General features: G+C 40.5%; 2 protein-coding genes across 4 annotated transcripts in view; one reads left to right on the top strand and one right to left on the bottom strand.

The window, feature by feature from the left end:
• Positions 1 to 1,808: 1,808 nt before the first annotated feature.
• dctn6 (dynactin subunit 6) lies at positions 1,809 to 5,869 on the bottom strand. The gene is made up of 7 exons (XM_006806269.3): positions 5,617 to 5,869; positions 5,316 to 5,380; positions 5,103 to 5,208; positions 4,895 to 4,983; positions 3,009 to 3,056; positions 2,334 to 2,476; positions 1,809 to 2,225 (listed from the first exon to the last, which is right to left on the bottom strand). Exons 1-7 carry the CDS (start codon positions 5,649 to 5,651, stop codon positions 2,127 to 2,129), a joined length of 585 nt encoding a protein of 194 aa, XP_006806332.1. The 5' UTR covers positions 5,652 to 5,869; the 3' UTR covers positions 1,809 to 2,126.
• Positions 5,870 to 7,465: 1,596 nt separating this feature from the next.
• LOC102787026 (zeta-sarcoglycan-like) overlaps positions 7,466 to 25,687 on the top strand; it is a 59,451-nt gene continuing 41,229 nt past the window's right edge. For all 3 annotated transcript variants that reach the window (XM_035914547.2, XM_006806270.3, XM_035914546.2), the window contains exons 1-2: positions 7,466 to 7,805; positions 20,644 to 20,838. In XM_035914547.2, coding sequence (XP_035770440.2) covers positions 7,767 to 7,805; positions 20,644 to 20,838 — 234 coding nt within the window. In that variant the 5' untranslated portion in view covers positions 7,466 to 7,766. The remainder of the gene's footprint in view (positions 7,806 to 20,643; positions 20,839 to 25,687) is intronic.

The following is a 25,687-nucleotide window of genomic DNA, read 5'->3' as shown; positions in this document are numbered from 1 at the left end:
CTGCACTAACCAAGTGACGCTGTAAGCCACAGAGCCAGGCAGCTAACACGGCAAAAAGGCATGACATCCAGAGGTTGTGGGTCCCCTTGTGATGAAATTAATTATTTCTGTGGGACTGCAATGGAAATCACTGCGGCCTATAGGTCACATTTCACTTTTCGAAGGTGGACCGGACCTGGATGCAAAGGTCAGCTGTCAGAAAGCTTTTATGTCCTCCAAAAGCAACTGGTGGCCTGTTTGAACATGACGGACTACAGTGGATTAGACCAAGACTCTCTGACTCTGACTGCAAGTGCTGCTGAAAGCACCATAATAGCTCATTAAAGAGCAAGAAAACACATTCTCTCACCCTTTTTTTCATACCAATAGTTACATGTTTCCAAACGGTGCTCGCTCACATTGTTTTCCAGCAGCCTGCTCAGTATCCAGCCCTGTTTTCCCATCTAAGATATCATACTTCTCTTTGTTTAAGATAAGACATTATGGCGTGTTCAAAGAATGCTGCATATTGTAGCTAAAGCCAAATAAAGACTTGAGATTTAAAAAAAGAAAAAAGTGAATACCACTGCAATCTAGAGCAGCCTGCTTTAACAAATAAGTGGAAGCTGGATAATTCAGTTTCAGAACTGTACAGTAAGGGAGGGGTATAAATAACTGCTTCCAAATATAGCACAATATTTGAACTTCCCCTCACATTCCTGCTATGAGCTGCTATCACCATGGCCATTTTGCCTGCGTAAAGAACCCACTGCAGATTAAAGGCCACACCAGCCCCCCATGAGGTGCTTGTCACTCTCCACATCCGTGCAACTGTGCGCAGCATCTGTCTTCCTTGTCACATTAAAGTAAACTGACCGCTTCAGCAACACCCAAAATAAAAATGAGGGTAGTGGAAAAAAAAAAAAAAGAAAGCTGAAGAAGTGAGAACAGAAAAGAGCCTAGACGTGGACCCGGCTGCACTCCGCTGTTGAAGTAATTAGCCCCCTGGTTGACGTGCACTCCTCGTGGGACTCCACCGTGACATGTTCAAATGAGTATTGGCAGTGTGCGACACCAGCTGTGGGCCTCCTGCAGGGAGCCGCTGTAGCATGCACTGAGCACGACACCAGCCCTTTAGACTCCGAAGAGCATGAGCAGTGGCCTTGAGCTTGTTTTACAGCTAAAGGAAGCAACTGTAAACTGTGACTTCTGAACTTTTTATGTCAGGTGATTCAGGCGGTGATGCTCTACTGCCTGTCCACCAAACACACACACACATTCAAATCTGTGTCTGTGCTACAGATGGGCTCAGCAACTCTAAAAGGGGGCTTAGACACGACGAGGGGAGGGCAGCCAGGCATTAATCAGACCCATTCTGCAGCAGAAATTGAACCACACCCGCTCTGTGTGGAATTCCCACTCTACCCACCCACGGCACCAATTTGGTAACCCCTGGTGGGAGGACACATGACTGGCAACACCAACATATCCAAGAAAGGGGGCTGCCACACCCATCCTTATCTTTTCAAGGCCTCACTTTTGCTCAGTGATCGCATTTATTAAATGATAAACGAGTCGCAGCCAAATCACGCTTCATTTGAAAGGACTATATTTAACCACACACAAACTCAATCGTGTGAGTATTATTTCTAGAACACACACAAAAAAGATATTTTTAGTCGTGTTATTTAAGAACGCTGCTTTAATTGGATATTTTGTATCACCTGATGAAACAAAGGCTTCATAGCCAAGAGCTGCTCAACAGTTCCTCCTAGTGGTCGAATAATATTATAAAAAAAACTGAGCTTGAAAGGAAACCTATTTGAATCTTTACTGCATTATTTATGTCATTTTATTGGAACATTTATAAATATAGATGAGACACATTAGCATAAACAGACATGATACATTTGAGATTTCAGGTCCAAAGCAGATCATAAATAGTCACAATATTGATCTAAAAAGCGAAAGTGCACGTGGTTGTTTTCGCTGGATCCGTGAAGACGGGCATGAAGAATCAGAATCAGACAGCGAAATGCTAAAGTGTAAGATAAGTACACATGAATTCAAGTGAAGTGCACGAGTGTAAGGTGTCTGTGTGTGGAGGTGCTTGGGACTGCAGGAGGTTTCAATCCTCTGGATCCTCATTAGTTTCTTACAGGCGTGCCGTTTCCTTTCACCGTTTTCTTCAGGTGGTGGTAGTTGGGCAGGATCTTCATGAGGAAGTCCAGCTGCAGAGTCTGAGGCTATGTGATTAAAAAATAAATTAAAAACCATCCCAGGTTATTACAAATGTGCCTACAAGCCAGCAGGACCTGGAGGATCGCAGACAAGCATCAGCGTGAAGCACTGACCTGTGGCTTTTCACTCTGCACACGCCTGATGCAGTTTGATCCGTAGACGACTGTGTTCTCCGGCACGACCTCGCACGTGTTGATTTGACAGCACGCGCCGACGATGCAGCCGCTGGTCAGGATCACGTTTCTCCCGAGATCAGCTGGGAATGAACATTACAAAAACGCACAGTCAAAAATATGAAAACTGGGCTCACTGTAAAACCATATTTACTGTAAAGCCATATTTACATGTGAGTTTTAGTGGTTTTTGTAGATTTAAGTAAAGACATGTGAACAAACAATGTGTCTTTGTGACAGGCTGCTAGTAACATAGTACCTAATGATGCGTTGTTGCAATCTTTGCTAGGTTTTCCATTATGTGTTGTGACACTGTCAAATACAAAGTTCATCTCTGAGCAAAGTGACTTTCTGCTTGAATGATTTATAGGTTGGTAGTGAGTGGCTTTAAAAGACAAACGAAAATGGTTAGGTACAAGGACTGGACTGGAAATGGGTGAAAAAGCAGCCAGTGTCCAAAGAGAAATTTTAAAAGACCTTCAGAAAGCCTGGAGAATTATTGCTCAAGAGCACTTTAAAACATTGAAAGAAAGTCTGGATCCTTGGAAGCAAAATATCAAGAACTCAGGGCGGGCTCAAGACTCGAGTTTTTTCTAATGTTAATGCAGTACTTACCCTTGGACTCAATCACATTGTTGTCTCCAATTTTCAAAGCTTGAGAGACTGTGTCAGACTTGTCAAGGACTTCAACCAGTACATCAGGGGAATGAAACAACTGATGTAATCAAAAGCTATTGCATACTGACTTATATTGCTGTTTTCATACATGCTTTCCCTTATTTTCTGTCATATATATTGTTACAGTTGTGAGTAAACATGGACAAATACTAAATACTAAAGTCAGCGTATGTACAAGTAATCCCTGTGACCACTGAACTCGTTTTCTACTCTGTACAATGTCATAGCGAATGGATAGCTCTAAAATAGTCATCTCAGGCACACAGCTCTAGCTGTGACCACAGAAGCTCCACCCACCAGCCATTCAATCCTTCTATTTGATAGGGACAGCCAATCACAAGGAAGTTGTCTTAATATGATGGTTCTCAAAATTTTTCCACAAGGCTCGCTTCGGAAGCCAAAAGTTTGATTTTTTTTAGTTTTTAGTTGTTCTTTTTACAATAAACAATACCAATAAGAAAGATCCAAGATAAGTTTGAATGTGATGTGATGCAGTATGTTAAAAACTAGCCAAAAATGCATACCAAGGATCCCAGCTGAGCACAATTACAAAGAAGCGATGACACAGTGATGAATAATCAGACTTTCCCATATTTGAAATGTTTGTTATCTTAACTTCACTGTCTTCAAACATTCTCAAAACTATGTCAAAAAGAAAGTTGTTTATTTAACAGTTTGTGGGCCATAAACTGCAACTAAACATGGCACTACTTTGTCCTAAACCTCTCGGGCGTGAAAGGAAAATCCCTGCTCAGCACAGGGGTGCGACTCGGCCAGTCAGCCAACAAAAATTGCCCCCTTTGGCACTGCTGGTAACTTTTCCCTCTTTAGCCTGAGGCGATGATGCTGTGTGAGTTGTGATCATTGGTTTCCTGTAAACCTGGTGGGGTTTTTAATCTGGGATTTAATCATTTACGAATGTGCTATGACTGAGTATTTTTCTACTAAATCATCGTCTTTCAAAGAATTGCCACAGTTTGACATATTCGAGTTAAAAATTCATAGAAAATAAACAAAGGGAAATTGATTAAAACTGCTTATTGGCATGGTAACCTACATGTTTTTAAATTCCAGGAAGCAAAACCGTTTTCACACGCTGTGCCAAAAAAAGAAAGACAAAAAAAAACTGGCCCCCTATTTCTTAACTAACCCTTCATAAAACATTCAAATCATGTCCTCCAAACCAAATGAGTCTCTCACAAGGAGGCCTGCACTACATGTTTGAAAACAGCTGGGTTGAGTGGATGAGTTTAGAGGCAGCACAGTTACTTTTAGAATATAATAGGAGTGTGGAGTAGATAGAAATCAGCATTAAGTAATTGCACTGTACTGTATGTCTATAGTATGTGATAAGCAAGTCAAAGCCTGTTAGTGCTCTCTGGTGGACAAACTCTATATGGACAACAATATTCCCAAATGAGAAAAAAACATTTAACTTATAAAGCAACAACAACAAAATTTAAAAGATAATTAAAAAAATAATAATAATAATAATAATAATACAAAAATACAAAAATCAGGATTGTATATATTTATTTAATAGGCTAATAATTATAGAGGGCCACGAGTGCCAAAATGAATCAAACAAATACATCATTAAATGTGTCATTAAATCATTAAATTGGAAACAAACACAAATAATTAATTAAATGTATTATATTAATTGATATATGATTAATGATTCATGTATTTAACTAATTATTCATTTCCATTTTAATTAATTAACCACACATTTAATTAAATGATTCATTACGTATTTATTTAATTATTTTTGGCATTCGTGGGCCTACATAAATAATGGCTATTGTTACAGCAAAGGATACCACATCCAACTTCAAACACATTGTTAGTCCCGATTGTCATGGCCTTTGGCTCGACTCCCTCCGAGTCTGGCATTATATTCTCTGGATAACTATTAAGAGACGTTAAAGGAATGAAAGTGTGCATGAAAATGATCACTCAGGAAAAAATAAATGTAAAACAATAAAAATAAAAGCGAGACTGTAAAGTCACACATCACCTATGGGTTACCTGTTAATGATAAGCGCCTGCTCCTCTATTAGATTCCCCTCTCCGATGATTATAGGCCCTGCTTCTGCTATGATCCGCGCTTTTGGGTGGACCACTGTTCTAGCGCCTGTGAATGAAGAAGAACTGGGTTTACATGGAGCTTAAAGCAGCAGCTGTAGATTTCTTTATTCTTTCTTTTTTATTTTGAAGGTCGTAATGATATAAAAGACTCACCGATAGTCACATCTCCTCTTATTTCGCTTTCAACACACACAACGGCTCCAGCGGCGATTTTAGCACTGCAGGAAAACACGCACAGACACACACAGATATACGGAGATCATCATTCAAATAAACGAGGACTACACGACAGCGAGAATAAGCAGCACATATAGATCATCGCCTGGCTGCTACAGTGTCAGCCAGTGCAATACACGGAGAATATGATTGAACATTTTAATTTCCTGACATCTGTCATTGCTTCAAAATACGCCACGCACGGTGCAGTGCAGGTTGGAAAGCAGGGGGGGTCTACCTTTTCTGTGCCATTAGTTGCTTAGCGTCGGACATCTTCGTGATGAAGAATGAATTGATCCACGGTCGATTATTTATCCTTCAACTGGGGAGCTCGTGGGTTGATTGCATCTGTCTGGCTGGAACATCGTTTTCCCCCTCTGCTGGGACTCTTATATAAATGCTGGAAAGGACTCCAACGCTAAAAACGAGGTGCACGAAGTCAGATTGCAACTTAAGCCACGCACAGTCTAAATTATCTGTGAAGCCCAGTTTAATGAGTACCAGTTTGTGTTTTTACACACTCACGCTGACATAAAGATCGCCTCCTTTTTGCTGCACTGTCGGTGTGCCTCCTGCAGGGTGCAACAATCACCAACTTTTGGGAGCTGATGGAGCTGTACAGTGAGCCAGTGACATTAATGCCTTTAACTAACAGAGAGGAAACTGTGCTGACCCGTTTGTTCATTTAGTGTCAAATACTCTCACATTTTTGTGTCTACTGATTTCTCCCGGAGAGTGTAGGCTTTTTCAGAATAATCCAATTTCTGCCTTTGGATTGTCCGTTAAGTGGGATTTATATTTTGTAAAGTCAACCGGAGTTCACTAGGAATAAGCCGGAAATTGAACAATGTGTTATTTTCAGATTAAAACGATCTACTCTGCCCTTTTTAAAACAAGCTCAGTTCAATTTTCTAGTCATTACAAAGTGCATCTGATGTTTGTTAAGTAACCCTATTGTTATTATTACTATTATGAGAATTTTACTCGCCTTGTTAGGTCTCTTCAGGCTTCTTCAGTTCAAAAAATAGATTTGTTAGGAAATGTCAGGTATTTAACCCCTTGTGGGTGTTGTGCCCTTTGGAGGTGGTTGTGAAGTCTGTGGACCCACTCTTAATCGTGTGAGTCGTCCAATGAATGTAATTAAAAAGGCTTGCGTCATCATTGTGCCCTATACCATTATGCGACCTAATGAGGTCATCTGAGGCAAGGTGTGAGTGGGGGTTGAAGGGATTTCAAGATGACATTGTGAGTGGCTGACAGCTTGTGTCGTAAGCCATGATCTCCGTTCGATGATGGTCCTTTACAGTGGACATAAATGGCCTCCTTTACCCCTTTTTCAAGACACGTCTTCTCAGTCAAAAATGTGAATGTTGACATCCTTGAAAGATTGACTTTTATACTTTAAGTACAGATGTATTGTTGTAAAGCAGATACTTTCAGCCAGAGGTTTCTTCCTCTTAAAAGGGAGTTTTTCCTTCCCACTGTTGCCTGTGGCTGCTGGGGTTTCTCTCTCTATTTTTTAGGCTCTTTACCACACATTGAGGTGACTAAGTTGAACACACCCACATTCTAATGAATGCATCAGAGAGAAACTTGGGGTTCAGTATCTTTTCCGAGGATACTTTGACATGCCAGGGCTCAAACCACTAACCTTCCAAGATGACCTGCTCTGTCTCCTGAACTAGAACCAGGACCACCCAACAAAGGACGTAGGAGAAGGAGTTTTCAGTGGGGAGGAAAAGAGGAAGACCTCAGAGGAGGCTCATGTATGTAGTAAAGGAGGACATGCAGACGGTTGGTGTGATAGAGGAGGATGCTAGGAATGATGGGGACTGCTAAATGGAGCAACTAAAGAAGATGAAGAAGAAGGTGGTCACTTCTCTATACAGATTAATTTAAAGTAAATAAAAACTCTTGTAACAACAAACAGCATGTTGACTGCTGTGGGTTTCCCTTTTTGAGCGGCGCTGAATAAGCGACATAATTTTCCGACTTTTATTTTGAAGTTAAGCAGCGGAAGTCCAGCTGGTTATTCCGTCATACTTGTCGGCTGTTGAGTTTTGAAGGAGAGCGAAGCGTGTCAAAGCGAGCTGCGAAAGGGGAGCGCGCAAGTCGGAGTACATTAATTAGACCGCAGCTCGTTTGAACACCGGCTTCCGTACACAATACAGCTTAAACACAACTTAAGTGTACCGTTAATATATACATTTAAAAAAAACAACCATCCTGAAACAGCAGGTATATATTTTTATGCCCCTTCATTTCTCTCTTGTTCTTTCTCTAATGAGAGTGAAGAAGTGGGTCTAGCGGCGCGGCGGGGGAGCTGAATTTCACGCGTTCGCCTCAACTTTGTGGAAATATGTGAAGTGTGATAAATGCCACTGGAAAATGGAGCAGTCGGCTACTCTGGACATAGAGACTCTGAAGGTAAGCCCGTCACAGTGATAAAAACACATTTTTTTAAAGTCTTCGTTTTAATTGGAACCGCGCACGTGCACAGGTGGCATTAACCATAGCTTAAGGCGCATGTCCAGTTTGGCAGCATTAAAGGAGTTTTAGGCGTGTTCTGGCGTGCAGGAGGACACCTGTGGATGCCTGCGACATTTTTATCAACGTGGATGATGTTGTTCGTTTTAAATGCAGCAGCTCAAACTCGCGCAGAGTCCTCTCTGCAACAGGTGCGCCCTCCGGCTTCAAGTGTTCCTATTAAAGAAAAAACTCCCAGCTAATTAAAGATGAATGGAAAGTGTCTGCTTCTCTCTACAGGCAGTAGTGTGATTAATAACAACTGACCAGCGCTCAGACACTTCAAGAAGCCTGTCTGCATGGACTCCTTCACACATCTCCCCCTGCTCCCCCTCCTCCCCCTCTTCCTTTGCACTACACCTCATATTGTATGCATCCTGCTCTTCAAGAATCACTGTAATGTGACAGCCTATGAATATTCTGCTGCTATGCTTTCTCATTATTATTCCAGCCTAGCAGTGGAGGCAGTAACCTCTGGGTACAGTATGTGCATCTTGTCAGCTCTGCAGCCCCCCATCCAGAGAAAAAAAAAAGCTACTCTGAAGTCCATCACCCGGTGGCTGGGTGACTCTTATCAGTCGAGAAACCCCTCCTGCCCCGCTCAGAGTCCGTCCTGCAACTTTTCCTTTCACCATTTCCTCCCCGTTTTCTGCGAAGGCTGTGCTCCGTTGAATCCTCTGAATTGACACTGTGTTATCTAATTAAAACAGAGGCTTTGTTCGGGGTGCTTTGTGACAGTATTTCTGTTGATAACGCTGCGCTCAGTCTGGCACTTCACCCTACCCCTGTCCCCAGTGCGTTCCTCTGATGAATGCAAATGATGACTATGGGGTGCTGTCCAAAATGGCCCCGTTGGCTCTCGAAGGATTTGCTGGGGATTAGCAGGGAAAGCTAGTTTACTGTGGAGAAGTGTGTGCCTGTTTACATCAGCAGTTTGTCGACTGTCTCGCACACCATCACTACCACGTTCCAGCCTCCCCAGAGCTGCTGAAGAGACTTCACACCAGCTCTCGACTGTAATTAACGATGCGAGGGTCAGAAGGTATCGTCGGCCACATAATAGGTGAGCCACGGCCGGCCTGCCCATGTTGCCACAGCGTCCTTGAGTAAGGCCCAAATTGCTCCCCGAGGCAGCTGCCGTTTGTGTGCGCAAGGAAAACACATTGTGAAAACACTCTGTAAGAACCCATCTACCTCTAAAAGGCTCTGTATAAGTGCAGGCAATTTGCCATTTGACGGAAGTGTCTTCAAAAGCAGAGTTGTGCTGCAGCAGAAAGGAAACTCGCCCCCAGCCCCCCACCCAAATGGGATCTTCAAACAGCCTGTGATGTGATGCTCACTCTTGGTGCCTGTGAGTGCTCCGACTGAACAGCTGCGACCTTTTGTTGCGCTGGGCTTATTGGAGATCTTTGATCCCCGCTGGTCTCGTACTTACAGTAGAGTTACCTTGTTGCTTTGACTTTTTAAGGAAGCGCGTGCCCGTCCATTGATTTGCCTAGAAAGGGCAACCAAACCGCAGAAGATGAACCCACTGACAAACTATTGTATCTCCTGCAGAGATGAAGGAGCTGCAAAAATTGGATTTCGCGTACAAGTGGAATGACTATTGACAGCAGCACCACCCTACCCACCCCTCGCACCCAAGTGCTTGATTGTCACATCAACAAAATGTGAGAGGGTAACGTCGATGCGGCGAGCTTGGCTTTGAGGAGCGTAATTGGCTTTCCCGCTTACAGTCGTGTATTCAGGCTCAACTGTGCGACCCTTTTGATTGAACTTTCTGTCAAAATAAAAGCCCAAAGAACTGAAATAAATAGGTGCTTTAATACTGTGTGTCAGACTTGGAGCTAGATCGTGTCCATCTATTTTCCGTGCTGCTGCCTCAGCGATTGTGCAGCGCTCGCACGCGGGATGGACGCGTACGAGCTTTCCAGTCATTAGTGCATCTCAAATGTTTTCTTACCTCCAGCTGAGGCAGCCCTGTGGGACTCCAGTGGCACCGCTGAGCGAGAGAGCGCTCGCCGATTTGCTGATTAACATTATCAAGCATTAATAACGTCTCATTTTCTTTCATTAGGGGCTTCTCAGCTGTATTTTGCTGCCTCTGCAGCATGTCGTGCATTTGATCAAAGCAGCGTGTAGAGTATCACCCTCTGTGCTAATTGCTGAAGATGAGGCACGGCAGCAGTGGGAAGGGACTGCTGGGTAATTGCTGGCTTTGGCTTTGGATCCAGCTTTAAGGTCTGTAGAAAAAGCAGGACCTGGTCCCACCCCCGAGGCGAAAAGTAAAGTGACAGATTCAGATCTCAGCACAAACTTAAATGGGATTGATGAAGAGGCATGTGCAAGGATAACTTTGGTTGTGCAACAAATCCACGCGGATGTTTCCAGCACACTGTTTCATCTACAGAGATAGCAGCTTTTTGGCCTTTCGTACCTCAGAGAAGCTAGTTTCTGTGTAGGCGTTTACTTCCTATGAATAGAACCTGCATGTAAAACAGGTTGTAGATGGTAAACCATCTGAGAGGATTTCAGACCCACCTGTTCACGATAATTCGTTGACATTTGTCTTGAGTGCTGTAGAACATATTTCGATGATTTCAGCACTGATAGCTCTGTTAAATTACATACAAATACAAATCGGTATCTACAGATTTTAGGCGTCAGATTAAAATCATTCTCATACCTGCAATTGTGAACACAAACGTATGGTTGCTGTCAGTGGTGTAAAGCTTAATTGTGTATTTTCAGAAGACTCTAAAGCTTTGAGTCTCATTTTGGTTAAACTACATGAATACTCAACAATGGTCAGATTATTTTTACTTTAAAGCAGTTCTTGTGACCTGTGCAAAATTTAAAAGGTTATTATTATTATTATTATTATTATTATTATTATTAATAAATCCTTTATTTAAATGGGATTGTGATCTCTTTTTTAAGAATGACCTCTGTGCAACATATTATAACGACACATGCTTCATCACAAATTTACACACGTACAAGAGTAGTTGTTGCGCGTGGGGGATCGATACAGCATATAGTGTTGTGACATGTTGCATGGTGATTATGTGTCGATACAGGGTGACCAAATTTAAAATATTTATTAAATAAATTAAAATCCTCTGGGAATAATACGAACTAGAGGGATCATCTCATGCACCACCATCCTGTTATAATGTTAGCTGAGCAAAATTACATTAAATTGGCTCAACCAAAAATCCATCCAACACTGGGTGCACTTAGTTTGACAAAGCTGCCTAATTCAGACAAAGCTAATAGAGGAGTCGCACCAGTAAAAATAGGAACGCATCATCATTCATCTACATCTGAAAACAAGAACCAGTGTCTGCCTGGTGATTGTATTGAATTTCAATTGTGACTGCTTTTGATGACAGGGTGATGGCACAGGTCGCCTGATAGGAGACAGCTTGTCTGCAGACAGTCACAGTCTGACTTGGACTGACTGCAGTCACTCTCAATATGTCAAAGGGTTGCAAATAACTGTTGTCTAATTTACAAACAGATTGCCATCAGTCTGAAAGAGTTTTTGTTAATGAGCACAACCTGAGGGGACTCAGCTTGTTGCCAGCTGCTTGTACTCTGGTTATGTGATGTTTGGTGCTTTATCACAGTTAATTGTTGTGTTATTAGAAAAAGACTGCATGTAATTGCCAGCTTGACCCCCAGTCAATCACAGCCTGATATACGTGATAACAGGAATTGTATTTTTGATCTCATTTTTCAGCAAAAAAATTAAAATACAATTAATAATTAAAAAAACCAACAACTTTATCTCAGTGGATACAGCATATATTGACAAAGATTAAGTTTAAGCACATAATTTAGAGTGGAAAATTGTTATAAATCACAATATATGTCATTGTAGTACTAAAAATCTGAGTAATATTGCATCGTGGGGTTTCTGGTGATTATCCTGTCTTATGGTTGCCAGTGAATAAAGTGTCAGCAGGTAAACAGGTGGTCTTTGTAGTACAGACTTTTAAACAAGTCAAAATTCTAACACAGAATCAAGAGGCTTTGAAGTGGATGTAGAAGCAGGCATATAAACTAGATTTAGAAAGAAAATACTTTGATGAATTGCCAAATGACCATTAAGATATCTGGGTTTGCCTAAAATGTAGACTTAAATCTTCAGTAGTTTTTGCTTAAACCCAACCTATGTATCAACTGATATTAGCTATTAGCTAGATGTATCGGTATCAGTTTCTATAAAGCTCATAAATGAAAGTTTAGAAAAATAAAGAAGAGATGGAGGAAACACCCTTCAACCACGGTATCAGTGTTGATGTTGCCTGCTTTTTCCACTAGAGGTCACTCTGCAATTTCTCTGTTGTCAACATGTGTTTGAAACAACACAAACACAACATCCGAGCGGAGTTGGGCAAGAGTAAACGAGTAATCCACAACTTGTTGGTACAATATAGTTTTCTCTTACTAAGGACTCATAAATAATTGCACCTAACAGATGTCAGAGATTTACTTTGTCAGAAAGAAAACATATATTAAAAAAAATTCTAAACCACCAAACGTCAATGAGGGGCTTAAATGCCCCATTTCGGCTCTACTTTTACCTTCTTTCTAATTGTGCAACTTGTGATATTCTGGACCCATCATTAAAAAACTGAGAATTAGTCAGTTCTATTTGTTATCATTGTTTTCTTCTTAAAAGTCACTGTTGTTTCTTGCACCTTGATGCAATTGGACATCTTCATCGGTCCAGGCGTGCGTGTTTGCGAGCGTCAGCTGTGACCAGCATGCTGAAATGACAAATTGACAAAGTGCCAGCCACTATGCACTCCTCCATTAGCTCTATGAATAACCAAGCTTTAGGAGGCAAGAGTGGACCAGGGTAATATATGCATTAAAAACCCTTGCAAAGAAATCACAGGATCTGCTAGCATTGGGAACAGTGGGTTGCCATAGAAATTACAAGTGCTGAAGTTTCCCCTAGCAACAGTGGATTGAAAATAGACTAAAAGTGTCCAGCAGGGCCATGGCTGTAGGCTAAAAGATTGGTTGGAAATAGTTTTTTTTCTTGGAGTTATTAATGTTGATAGGTCCTCTTGGATACCAGTTGTGTAAAGATCTCATGATAATTTTGAGGGTTCAGTAGCTCAGGTCAGTTTTGTGTAAACATCTTCCAGTGTTGTGAAAAGTTGTGGCTGTGAAAATGACTTGCATGACTACACAGAGTTGATTTTATGCCTCTGTGTAAGCACCTCTCACAGTGTTCTTGTCCCTCAGCTGTATCGCTGGTTAAATTGGAATCACTGACATTTCTAGGCCAGCGATATGGGTCATTTGTATTTGCTGCTAAGTCGCAACATCCATTTGTGAGACATCTGCCAGCACCAGCAGATGTGACCCAAACTATTCATCCATGGAAACAATCACTTGAAGAGTGGATTAGGTTGTTTAACAGCAGTAAGCTTGTGAAAGTCTTTTAGATGCCGTGTTTGCAGCGAGGTATGCTGTTATTTGCAGGTATTAGTATTTTCTTCAAGGCTTAGCTGTCCTATGTTTGAATGGCTTTTTTTTTTTTTTTTTTTTTTTTAAAAAGCAGTTAATGGTTATTTTAATTATTGAATGAGCTGTCAACATAGAAAAGGGAGTTTATTGTACTACACAGGGTGACAATGGTGGATGCTGGGCTGAGTCTGAAGTATGACTTCAAACTGCTCTAAAGGTTTTTTTTCCAGAGCAAAATAATGGTGCCAACATGGAAGTGGCAGAAATTGCAGTTTCTCTTGGTCAGGCGTGTCAAACATAAGGCCCGGGGACCAGAATTGGCTTGGCAAAGGCTACGTCCACACTAGCCCGGATAGATTTGAAAACGGCGTTTTCGTCTGAAAACGCTCCACGTCCCCACTAGCGTTTTCAGCCGTTTTCACAGAGTTGTGCGTCCACATTGAAACGGCCGAAAATGCTTACGTTCCAGTACTGCGCATGCGTAAAACACATTTCTGTCTGCCGCTTATTCACTTTCCGGCTCTTTGAAACGTCGCTGCAAAATGTTGAGCAAAAACACAGAGTTTTTAAAATGGACTAACAATGAGGTGGAGTTGTTGCTGCGAGTAACACAAAAGTACAAAGTTGCAAAAGCGAGTGAGAATTAAAGAATTTGAAGAAAATCTATCTGGAGCATGTACAGACTGATATTAATCTTTAATAGGGCTGTCAAAACTGAGAGCAAACAAAACAGCTGCTGTATAAGGCCCTCAGCTATCTTAGTTTAATTGGTCACATGACTGCATCATATGACTAACATGCGTCATTGTTTTAGAAAGTCTCTGTTTTCGCTGTCCACACTGCGACGCGAAAGCAACGTTTTCAAATGTATGCATTTCGAGAGTGTTTTGAAAACGCTGCATTTTCCATGAGCGAAAACGCCAATTTATGAATGAAACCATGTTAACTTCTGGCTGCAATAAACCAAAGCGGCGGCAGATTCTCAAGTAAAATAATATTCAATTCAGTATTTCAATAATATTTATTATTTATTCTCAATATGGGCTAGAGGGCTATCTAATAAAAAAAAAATAAAACTTCTTCTTTTACATTTCAAAAGAGCTTTTGAGAAAGTTTTCTCAAGTCCTTAAATTAACAAAAGAAAGACGTTTGAGTTTCCCCTTTCATTCTTTTTCATTAACAGCATTTCACATGTAACCAAGCTCAGGAAACACTGACAGCAGCTCTTTTCTCTCTTTCTGTTTCCCTCACTTACTTCTTGGCACGTCTGCATCTCGTCTCGTCACAGACTTTTCTGTTTACGCACATGCGCACACAGACATTTTCAATGAAGTGACATGACTGGTTGATTAGCGTCACGTGGATGAATTGCATTGGTGACCTAGGTTTGGGATTGTCTGTGGGTTTGTTGTGACTTACCAGTGTCAACTATCATAGTTAAAAATAGAGCATTCATTAAGTGTTGTAAAAAAAACTGATTAATATTGTAAACAGGCGATGGTTACTCACCAGTTTATTGCATCTTTCAGTAACCAGTGCATCCTCAGCTTATTGACACACTCCAGAAGAAGAAGGTGACTGCTCCTAACAGCATTCACTCCCTCCTCTCACTGAAACTTCTCGTACTCACTAGGAAGAGACTTACCTCCCACAGCCAACATTGAGAGTCAGACTGAGTCACTCACACAAGTGCAGTTAGGCTATTAGTTGTTGAGTGAAGCAGTGGAGACGGGCGAACTGTTGTGGACTTAATTTTCGATTTAACTACCAGTTTATTATCTGTTCTTTCTCTCTCTGCACGCTGTTTAAATGCCCCGCTGTGCCCCGTTCCTTGGCTTACAGGTGGGCCTGCAGTTTGTGCTGACTGAGTATTTGTTGTGGTTTAGGCAGGAATATTTTTTGCTAGCATTAGAAACATTTATTCTGGTAATGTCATTTGATATGCCGCCAAGCACCTCCTTCATTCCCATAACATCAAATACCTCAATCCACTGGGCACTGAAATAAATGGCCATATTAGCCATGTAGTATAAAACCTATGTTCACAGTCCTCTCCTAAATGCTCACACTGACCATTTTGTCCTATTCTTGGCTCTGCATGATGTCAGTGATAAAAGATATTCTGAATACGGTCATGTCCACAGCTCTGGCTGTGAGCACAAACGCCCCACCCACCTGCTGCTGATGAAACCTTCTCTTTAAAAGGGGCATCCAGTGGGAAGAAAGTTGGCAGGAAGGGGAGGGGAGAAGGGAAGGGAAAAAAACCACTTTTTACACACAGAGGATAAACTGGGGAGCTGCAGGCCTGGTATAAGATAAATAAGGATAAGTGTGAGTCGTGAAAACTCTCTAGTAGAGTTCAAGAATAAAAATATGGAGCAAGGAATGAGCAGTAGAGGTCCCATTTACATGTGTGTGTGTATATATAACATATTACAGAATAGTTATAGTGTATACATGATGTGATAGGTTGCCCCTCAGTGCAGGAAAGCTATAAGATTAATTCATGTTTTGCCCCCTTTGTCTTTTGGATATCACATTCTTCAATGAAGTCACGAGTTGGAGTTGTGGAGTAAAGAATCTGAAAAAAGAAAGTAAAATGCAGGCGTTTCCATGAACTCATCCGCAGCCCGAAGGTTGTGCCTATTTCTAGCACCAACCTTTTACCACCACTCCACACACTGCCTGATGATGCAATGCTGCACAGTTGTACAAAAACACCTTCAGTGTCTCTGCTTTTATAATGACTAAAATTCATCAACTGCTCACCCTTGTAAGAGACATTGATTTGTTGCAACAACACAATACCTTCACAGACTGCGACTCTGTCCTGACTGTTAAAACAGATATTGTGCAGCACGACTCCCTCTATAAGTAAGATGTCTGCTACCATATATATATATATATATATATATATATATATATATATATATATATATATATATATATATATATATATATATATATATATATATATATATATATATATATATATATATTCTGCTTCACCGTGCTCAAACCTTGGCAAAGTAGTTGAGTTCTTCTTGGAAAAACTCTTTACCCTGCTGAGAGTCTTTGCCCGTTCTGCCACAGTTAATGAAAGTCTGTCAGGGGGGGAAACACATACAAGCTAATGATGCCTGCCATAAGTGTCTTATGCTAATGGCATGCTGAGTGTGAATAAAGCATGTGGGCATGGCTTTACTTGTGCATGCATTACACATCTGGGGGTCCCTCAGGGGGAAACTGTGCATAGGTGTGTCAGCTATGGATGTGTGTGTAATGGAATTAAAGCATTTCATACTGCTTTGTTGGTCTAAAAAAAAAAGTCGAAAAGAACAAAATTGACATAATAAAACGGACGTTTTATCTTGGATTGTATGGGCTGGTATCTTTTCTTCATGTATATCTATGTGAGTGAGTGGCATGGCAAACTTAGTATAAATTCAGGCCAGCTACAGCTGAGCAGAGCAGCTGAGAGCTCAGCCAACCTTGCACCCTGTGATCGAGAGTTTCACGCTGTCAGCCAGCGGTCACGATCTGCTGAAGAACAGCGACTGCTCGCCCTCATTCGGACAGCCGCACTTGACAGACATCATCTTCTCTGATCTCAGATCAGAGCTCCCATGTCGCAGCTTCTTCGTGGCTGGCAGGCACCTAGTTATGCAGGCAGAGTGGTGAGGCACTTTGATGGCGCAAAATCGACCCTTCAATCAAATTCCAGTTTATCCTGTTTTGATTGATGTGGAGTGGATAGAAAAACACAGAAATGAGCATCGTAATTTAAGCTGTGTTATGTGGATGGGGTGAAGTGGAGCACTAAATTCTCTGTCATGTTTTGTTATTTTGGGTTCAGCAGACTGCATAAAAAAATGAAAGAAAAGTGCATTTTTATATTTTTTTCAGTTGTTTTTAACGTTACACACTAACAGTGCCTCATTGGACATTGTTCCATCTCACAGTTAAGACCCCTAAATGCTGGCATATTGTAGAAAAAAGAAAAACAAATGTTAGTAAAGCATAAAGCTTTGAAGTCATAGTGTGTAGAGGGCCATCACTGTCCACAAAGCCAAAAGCTTATTTAAGTGATTTTGCTTGAACAAGATCTGCTGGTGCCTATTTGTACAGGACAGACAGAACAGAGCAAAATGCAGATCTGAAGGGACTAGCAGGGCTTTAACCCCCCTGAGCACATGTTCAGATCTTTTAAGATAACGATCTGTGATGACTGAGTGTAGACACACAGCATTGTTCAAAATTCTTGAGACGCCCTTGATTTCTTTATATTTTGCTTCCCTTTTAAAAGTGTTCTTGAGCAATAGTCCTCCAGGCTTTCTGACGGTCTTTCAAAGTTTTTTTGTGGACATTTGGACATTTCCACATCTGCAGAAAACGGTGGAGGCTCAGTGGTGTTGGAAACAAGCGCAGTGAGATTTTTGCTCCATTGTGTAAAAGTTTCTTGCCGAAGAGAGTTCAGGCTGTGTTGAAGAATACAGGTGACCTTACACGTTATTGACTTTCAGGCTTGTTAGAAATTGTTTTTACTGTATTTCCATGTATGTTTGCAAATATTTCAATAAATGTCTGAAGGCTATTTACTATTTTCCCACCAAATACAAAGAGATGAGCAGTGGCTCAGGACACTTCAGTGTCTCCGCAGTGCTAAACATGCCTGTAGCTTAAGTTATTGCTTTGGCGTGGTTTGAATCTCCAAAAGGAGGCAGCTTTAATGATGTAGAAAGAAGAGCTCGCTTTTTAGCCTTTTACTTATTAAAGATGGCCTGATCCGGCTTTCTTCTAGTTCCATAGTGATACCTCGACTGTGTGCATCTGCTGATAACAGGAACTGAGCCGATACCAGTGTTAAATTAATAATGGGTGACCATAACTGAACAACAGAGACCGAGAATCATTGTTATATGTGTAAAGAAACATCAGACTCAACTTTAAAGATCCTTTCAAACTTTGTAACATAAAGTGTAAGAAAAAAATACATCCAAGAAATATCCAGAATTTTTGTTGTTAGTTAAATAATAATTGATATCAACAAGATAAATACAATGGAAAAGCAATGTACTTGTGTTATGCATCTGATTTATTTGCATCAGACTGACTTTGAATATCACAGTGCCTGCTACTGTTTCATTGACAAACAGCTACGCAGCTGACAGGAGACAGCTGAAGTGAAATAATATTTAATGGCATTGACAACACGTTACTTTATCACAAGTATAAGGAAAGCTTAAAGCAGCGTCCTTCTAACGTCTTGGACAAACTCTCTGAACAAAGCGAGAGTGAGCGAATGAGTGAGAGAAAGAGAGAAAGCCACATCTGATCTTTTCACCCATGATGGCTCACTTTAACCACAGTTTGTTCTTAAGAGAAACAGTTTTGCAAACATACAGACAGAAGCTGTTTGTGTGGCTACAGTGAAACACCTCCAACTCCAACAGAGAAGTGAACTGAGAGGACTGACACCGGATGATTGTCAGAGATTACCTGACAATATAAAGCACCTTGAGGCGACTGTTGTTGTGATTTGGTGCTGTATAAATAAAACTGAATTGAATTGATATGGGATCCACCTTTTTGGGTCTATATCAGGCCGATATCGAGTCGGCACATCCTTATTACTTATGCTAATTTACCTTAGACTGTACATAAAAGATGGCTATCACCTGTTGACTTTCTGGCCACACGATTTGAAGCCTCAGAGTTGGTGCACTGGCTGGCACATTTTTGTAACCATAGGTGAGTGTTTGCAGATAGCTGCTGGGCACAGCTACCCATGCCCAACAAAATCCAGATGATTTAGCTTAAAAAAAAAGATAATCTGTAATATTGATTTGAAGGTATAAATTCTTATCTTGTGTTGTCTTGAGGCTGGAGTTGACCCATGGTCACTGTCAAAACACACTTAATAGATGAATCATTCATCACAGTAATTGGTTGTAAAAATCAGAGGGAGTTTCTAAGTTGCATACTGAACAGCAGGGCTTCGTGCTTTATGTTGGTCTGTGCCGATGTCACAAGTATTTTACTTTAGAAACGTCAGGCAACCGTCAAGGTTGTTAACAGTGTGTTTTCTCAAACGTTAATTTAGGTGGGCTGGATTTACAACGATGCAAAACGAGAACATCGCCGAGAAGCTGAAAATGGCACAATGACCATTTTCCTCTCGATTATCTCGTTCTCATAATCATTGGAAGTCAAATTAATTGAAAAAAAAAATAATTGAAAATAAAATAGTCCTATACCTTAGTCGTGTGCTGACTGCCTGTGGCAACCGTCTAAGTGTGTTTCACATCTCGTGCTGGATGTAGCTCCATAAAGCCAGCCATGTGAAATATTTTCCACTGAAAGGTTGATGGGTAGTAACATTGTGAAGTTCTCAGCCCAAGGCGAATGCTGCACAGGTCATCTGCAGGAAGCCGTTGCTCTCAGTAACTTTCTTTTCCAAGTACTGGAATGACAAAATGTCAACAAGTAATTAGCAGTGAAAACAAAGCTGTGACATGTTATTAAGCCGGTACAAATGAAGTTTGATTTTTAAAGAACGTAAATATAAGAAGAAGAGAAAGGTCAAGGACCTTGTTTTCCAGAGTGTAGCTTACATTAATCACTATGATTAGCTCGTTAGTATCTAGTTTTGGCTGTAGATTTATGCTCATTGACTTGCAGTGTATGCTGTTTAAGAGCTTTTCCACTTCGGGGCCAGTTACTCAGACAACTGATGGCTTTTCTTCTGATCAATGAATGTTGACAGATGATCCCTCTTTCCTTCAGTGGGATGAAATGCACAACCTTAAGGCTTTGATTTGGTTTCTTATGTTTTTTGTTTTTTTAAATAAAATTAAGTCACGAAATGACCTTGTCTTTTGGACACAGCTTGATTAATCACTGGGCTACTGTGCTGTTTCCAGGTTTATGCACATTGCAAACAACCAATAAATAAATTGGCTATTTGCAATTTTCTCAGCAGAAATCTGTAACTGTGGTCTAAGATGTCGAGATATAAATTCTTAATCTAGTGGTAATACCCTAGCTGATATTCATGCCATGCTTTCATCTTTTGTTTTTTTGCGTAGTGGCACCACTAAAAAAAAAATTGTAAAATAACACAGCCGTGCCTCAGCATAGAGTCATTTTAGCGGCACTCGCAAGGTAATAACCACTTAGAATATGGGATTGCTTCTGTGCGGAGTGAATATATCCTTGACAGCTGACTAACACACAGTTTGTTTTCCAGATTACCCAGGAGCAGTTTATTCTTGCATCCCAGTCCCTGCACCTCCAACGACCAGGCTGCGATGCCGTGTACCCGGTGGGTTTATACGGGTGGAGAAAAAGATGCCTTTATTTCTTCCTGCTACTGCTCCTGGTTACCATGATAGTTAACCTGGCCCTCACCGTCTGGATCATAAAGGTTATGAATTTCTCAGTGGTGAGTACAGCACGGCAAACACACACCTTGAGTTATCAGAAGGAAGCCTGTGATCTCATCATTAAAGTCAGCATATGAATAGATTCTGACTGATGTTAATATTCGGTGATTTAAAAAGTTGATATGGGCCAGTAATTATTTTTCTTGCAGGCAAAAAAAACATAAAGAGATTTTTTTTAAATAACATTTGTTACATGTATTTATTTGTGAATTCTTACTAAGATCACATGACTGCTGTTTAAAAATGATCTTGTTTTATTGTCACAACAACTCGTGGGTTACTGTGCCCAGATCAGCTGGTTCTTTCCAGTCCAATCCAGTTTATTTATAGAGCACTTTTTATTGAAAACACCAGTTTGACAAGGTATCATACAAAGGAGCAGTACACTCTCAACAAAAAAAACCCCTTACCAATAATATTAATAATAATAAATAGAAGGTAAGAAAACACCACTCTGATTCTGATTTAAATACCAAGGAACAAAGATGAGTTTTAAGATGTGTTTTAAAGGGAGCCAGTTTAGCTTAGTTTAACAAAATTGATTAAAATCAGACAAAAAAACATAAAATCAGAGTAGAAAAGTATATATTTTTTACTGTAACAACTTCATTAAACATTAACATGTTTAATGAATCATATTTCATAACTTTAAATGCAAATATAAATTGTCAATTTTAAAATCCTGTGCACAAGTTTTGCAAACAAAGTTTGCAGTTATTTATTATTTGCATCTATTTACCTTTTACCTTGATTTTTTAAATAACCATTTCAAACTATTTACAGAACAATCAGCTGTTCTGCATTCAATAAGATGCCACACAAATTATTTGTGCCACTTAGGGATGGGTATCGTTTAGATTTTATCCGATACCAGTGCCAAACCGGTACTTTTGAAACGGTGCCGGTGCTTAAAGAATGGAGAACACAAACTTTGTCCAAAAACACCTCACGTTTAGCTGTTTTTTGTAAAAAGATAACAATGTTAGCCTTTTCTGTAGCTATAGGTTGTATTAGAGAATTTACAGAATTTATCTGCTTGTCTTGCATAAAATGAAAGGCCAGTTTGAGACCAAGATTAGCCACTGTGGTTTTAATATACGGCTGCAGAAGGCTTAGGATCAAGAGAGGAGCAGTGCACTACAGCAGTGGTTTAGGGGAGCTGACATAATTATTTTTATGGACATGTTTACCATTTCTATGCAGATAACACCCAAATTTACAAAGCCATGGTTAAAAAAAATCAGTCCCAGCAGGAGACGGTAAAGAGAAAAAAGAATTCCACATGACAGAGAAGCTAAGGAAGACAATAGCTGTGTCCCGAAACGTAGGCAGCATCCTCCTGAGGCCGCATTTGTAGACCGATTATGTCACAGCGACGCGACAAAGGCTGTCCCAATTCGTAGACTCCCACGAATGCGGCCGACAAATGCTTCCTCCTTTTCCCCAGATTTGAAGGATGGGTCGGGTGTATCCTTCGTGGCCCAGCCAATTCCAGTTTCCAACAATGGCAGCTTCATCGTTTTCAGACCCCCGATATCTTTCGCTACTCAGGTTAAACACGATATCTAAGTCACTCGGATAACTTAAAAATTTTATTGTTTGGCTTTTTTCAGTGTTTTATTTGTTCCAGACTAAATTGGTTTGGTTGAGATCAAAGTTATTAGATTAGATTTGATTAAATAAAACCTGATTAATCCCTCGGGTGGGTTCCTCTGGGATTTTCACACAGCTGAATAAACATCAAACAGAAAACTGATTAAAAAGAAGTATGAGATGGTCAAGAATTTCGGCAGTGTCCTGTTATATTTTAGATAGCAAGGAGCAGACAGCTGAGTTTATTAAACTCCACCGAGACAGCGGTGACGCAAATCTGAAGGCTAGACCATCCAATTTCACAGTCTTGCACTTCCGGCTTTTTCTTCGAAGGACCCGGCCTATGTAGACCGCTGCAGAGTCATGAAAGTGGACTACTTCTGTCTGTGGCGTTCCAAAAACATAATGCCTACAAGGAAGTTGGTTAGCGCCCTCTGGTGGACAGACTATGCAATGCCAGCACTCATAATATTGGTGGAATAGTGTTTTTAAATGTTTATTTACCAGCTGATAAAAATCCCAGTAGATATATATATCAGCAAATGGCTAATATTAGGCAATAATATCCGCCTGCTGCTATATCAGTCCCGCTCTAATCTGAAGTATGAAGAGCAGTATTTGAATAAGCCAGGGCTTGTCTGTGATTTGTGGACTCCCGTGGATAAAGGGAGCGGTCATGATTTTGGCTGCTTTGCTGCCTTCTGATTCCTAACAGGTGGCCATTATTGAGGGGAAAATGAATTCCCACATTATCTTGCAGAATAATGTCAGGGTGACTCGCCGTCAGCTGGAGCTGAGTAAAGTTTGCAGGACAAATAAATCTCCGACTGAATTTCATCAGACAAAAAAATAAACAGTATTGTGTTTGGGGTGGCCTGAGAGGAAATCTTATTTCTGTATGTGCAGGTAGATATTTGAGACCAGCACTAGAGATCATATATTTATACATATATTCATAGGAGCTCTAGTGCTGTCCTCAAACATGTAAAGAAAACTGGTCCAGAATTTCTCCTTAAAGCTGTCAGGCTCTCCTTCAGAGCTGTCAGATGTGCACAATTAAGCTCATTGTTGCAAAAAAGGCTTGTTCTCTTATTAAATCCAGCATCACTGAAACGAAGTGTTGGTCTTAGCCCGTCCTCCTGTGCCTATCAGAGGTGTCGACCACTGACTCCAGAACCATAATGCTGTATCCAGAACAGCATTTGTGGTGTGCGTCTTGTTCTCTCAGACACATTAACAGTCGTTGGAAGCTTTTATTGCACTTAGAGTAGGCTAACAAGTTGTTGGCAGCACTGTCTTCGCTTTACCGTCTTTACCCTCTCTGATACACTCCAGTCTGTGCTGTGTTCCAACCCTCTCCTATGAAAAGCATTTATAATAATAACATAATTATGTAAATCAGACAAATCAGCCAGTGTACAGCAGTTAGATTTGATTGAGACTGCTTTAGTGTCTAAACTAAACAAGTATTGACAGCAGGGTTACAAATATAGGGGATCAAATATATAACGGGCATCTCGTGCTGTGTACTGGATTCGTCTGGATTCTGTAGTATTAGGAAAAGCCTTGGCAGCAGAACGTGTTAATCTCAAGCAAAATCCAAACAGGCAGAAGCTGCGAGCTCCTCCCGTGACATTTTCAGGGACAATGCACACAATTTACCATTTTGTCAACAAATTCCCAATGGCAGCACCCCTCCCAACCCCCCAAATCCCCTCGACTATTACAATCACTCCTCTGCTCCTTCTTCTGTCATCAATCTATGTCATGAGTGAAAGACCTTATCAGTGCTGTTGGTGTTGCTTCAGAAAATGCACTTCGCTGCTCCAGATCTCTCAGGACTCAGCAAGTTTCATTAAAAAAAAAGAAAAAAAAAGCATAACAGTAGCTTCTAAGAACCGCACCACGAGGGCATTGCTGTTACATTTTAAAGTTGCCACTGATTATCATTTATTAAAATGAGATGGTATTGGAGAACTTATATAAAAAAAATAAGTCACTTTGAACACTTGGTGCACACAACAATGCTTGATTTAAAATAAAGTGAGATTTTCCACTCAGCAGCCATATTGACATCCTATCAAGGGACAAAATCCTCAACATTAAGTTTCATTTTCTCCAGTACATAAAAACTGCATTACTGTTTCATTAAAACCTGCTATAAATGTTGCCAGAAAGAGTCAGTCTGCTATCAGTGAGTGATTAAATGGAGTCAAATTGGTAATATAACTGTAATAAATCATCAAAAATCTCATATCTGTTGTTGTCTACGTAGACAGAAATCCACAGAAATATAACCAGACTATAACCAGCTGGCAGTCAGTTGGGTCGAGTCCCCTGGAGTTGTGCTCACTGACAAAGACTCATTTAGACTGACGGCAACATGTTGGTAATCTTTCTATAAACGAGACAGCAAACCTTCAACAATCTCTCTCAGAGCGATTGCATTCAGTCCAAGTCAGACTGCAGCTGTTTGCAGAAAGGTTGCCTCCTATCAGGTGACCTGTGCAATCGCCCTGTCCCCAAAAGAGATCGTGAGTGTGCAACACCCTCATGTTCTGGGTAACCACTTAGTCTGCCACAGAATATGAAAAAATTCAAAACAGTCACCGGACAGCACCTGATTATTTATTTTTTTTGGAGATGCAGGATGTTTCTCTCCTATTTCTACTCATGTGACCGAGCCATTAGCTTTGTCTGATTTAGCTTTGTCAAGCTACGTGTGTCTATTGCTGGATGGTAATTCAGTTGAGATAATTTAATGTAAGTTTTTTTTGGCTAACATTATCTCTGGATGGTCGTGCATCAGATGATCACTCATATTTGTAGTATTTCAGGAGAATTTTAATTTAATTGTTTGATTAAATATCGATATTTGGCATCCTTGTATTGATACAGTATCGCGGTTGTACAGTTTGTTTGTTTTATTGTGGTAACATGGTTTAACATTGTAATATGCTGTGTAAATACAGTATATGTAATTGCTCAATGATAATTCCATCATTAGAAAAGTAATAGACTGTCTTGCGTGTTCACTATGTTAATGCATTAGCAGGTATTCTGCTTGGCTAGAGATACACCACGGTGCTGTTATCACAACCTAATCACACTTTCAGTTGCTTCTGAATTTGACTCTCTATTCTGAATTTCAGTAAAAGTAGTTGTTCAGTATTTATAATCTCCAGGATGAACATTATTAGCTCAGTTCAAACAATGATGTTAAGCACTATGATGTAAGGCCAACAGGGATTCATT

Source organism: Neolamprologus brichardi, chromosome 3 (genome assembly GCF_056152115.1).
Source record: "Neolamprologus brichardi isolate AB-2024 chromosome 3, ASM5615211v1, whole genome shotgun sequence".
Classification (NCBI taxonomy): domain Eukaryota; kingdom Metazoa; phylum Chordata; class Actinopteri; order Cichliformes; family Cichlidae; genus Neolamprologus; species Neolamprologus brichardi.
The sequence above is the reverse complement of the archived record's forward strand: the minus strand, read 5'-3'. Positions and strand labels throughout refer to the sequence as shown.

Excerpts from the sequence above, each read along its gene's own strand:
- dctn6 (XM_006806269.3), bottom strand. The coding sequence starts at position 5,651 with ATGTCCGACGCTAAGCAACTAATGGCACAGAAAAG. Across the intron at positions 2,477-3,008 it reads CAATGTGATTGAGTCCAAGG|CTGATCTCGGGAGAAACGTG; the intron begins GTAAGTACTGCA and ends GTTCATTCCCAG. Across the intron at positions 2,226-2,333 it reads TGCAGAGTGAAAAGCCACAG|CCTCAGACTCTGCAGCTGGA; the intron begins GTCAGTGCTTCA and ends TTAATCACATAG.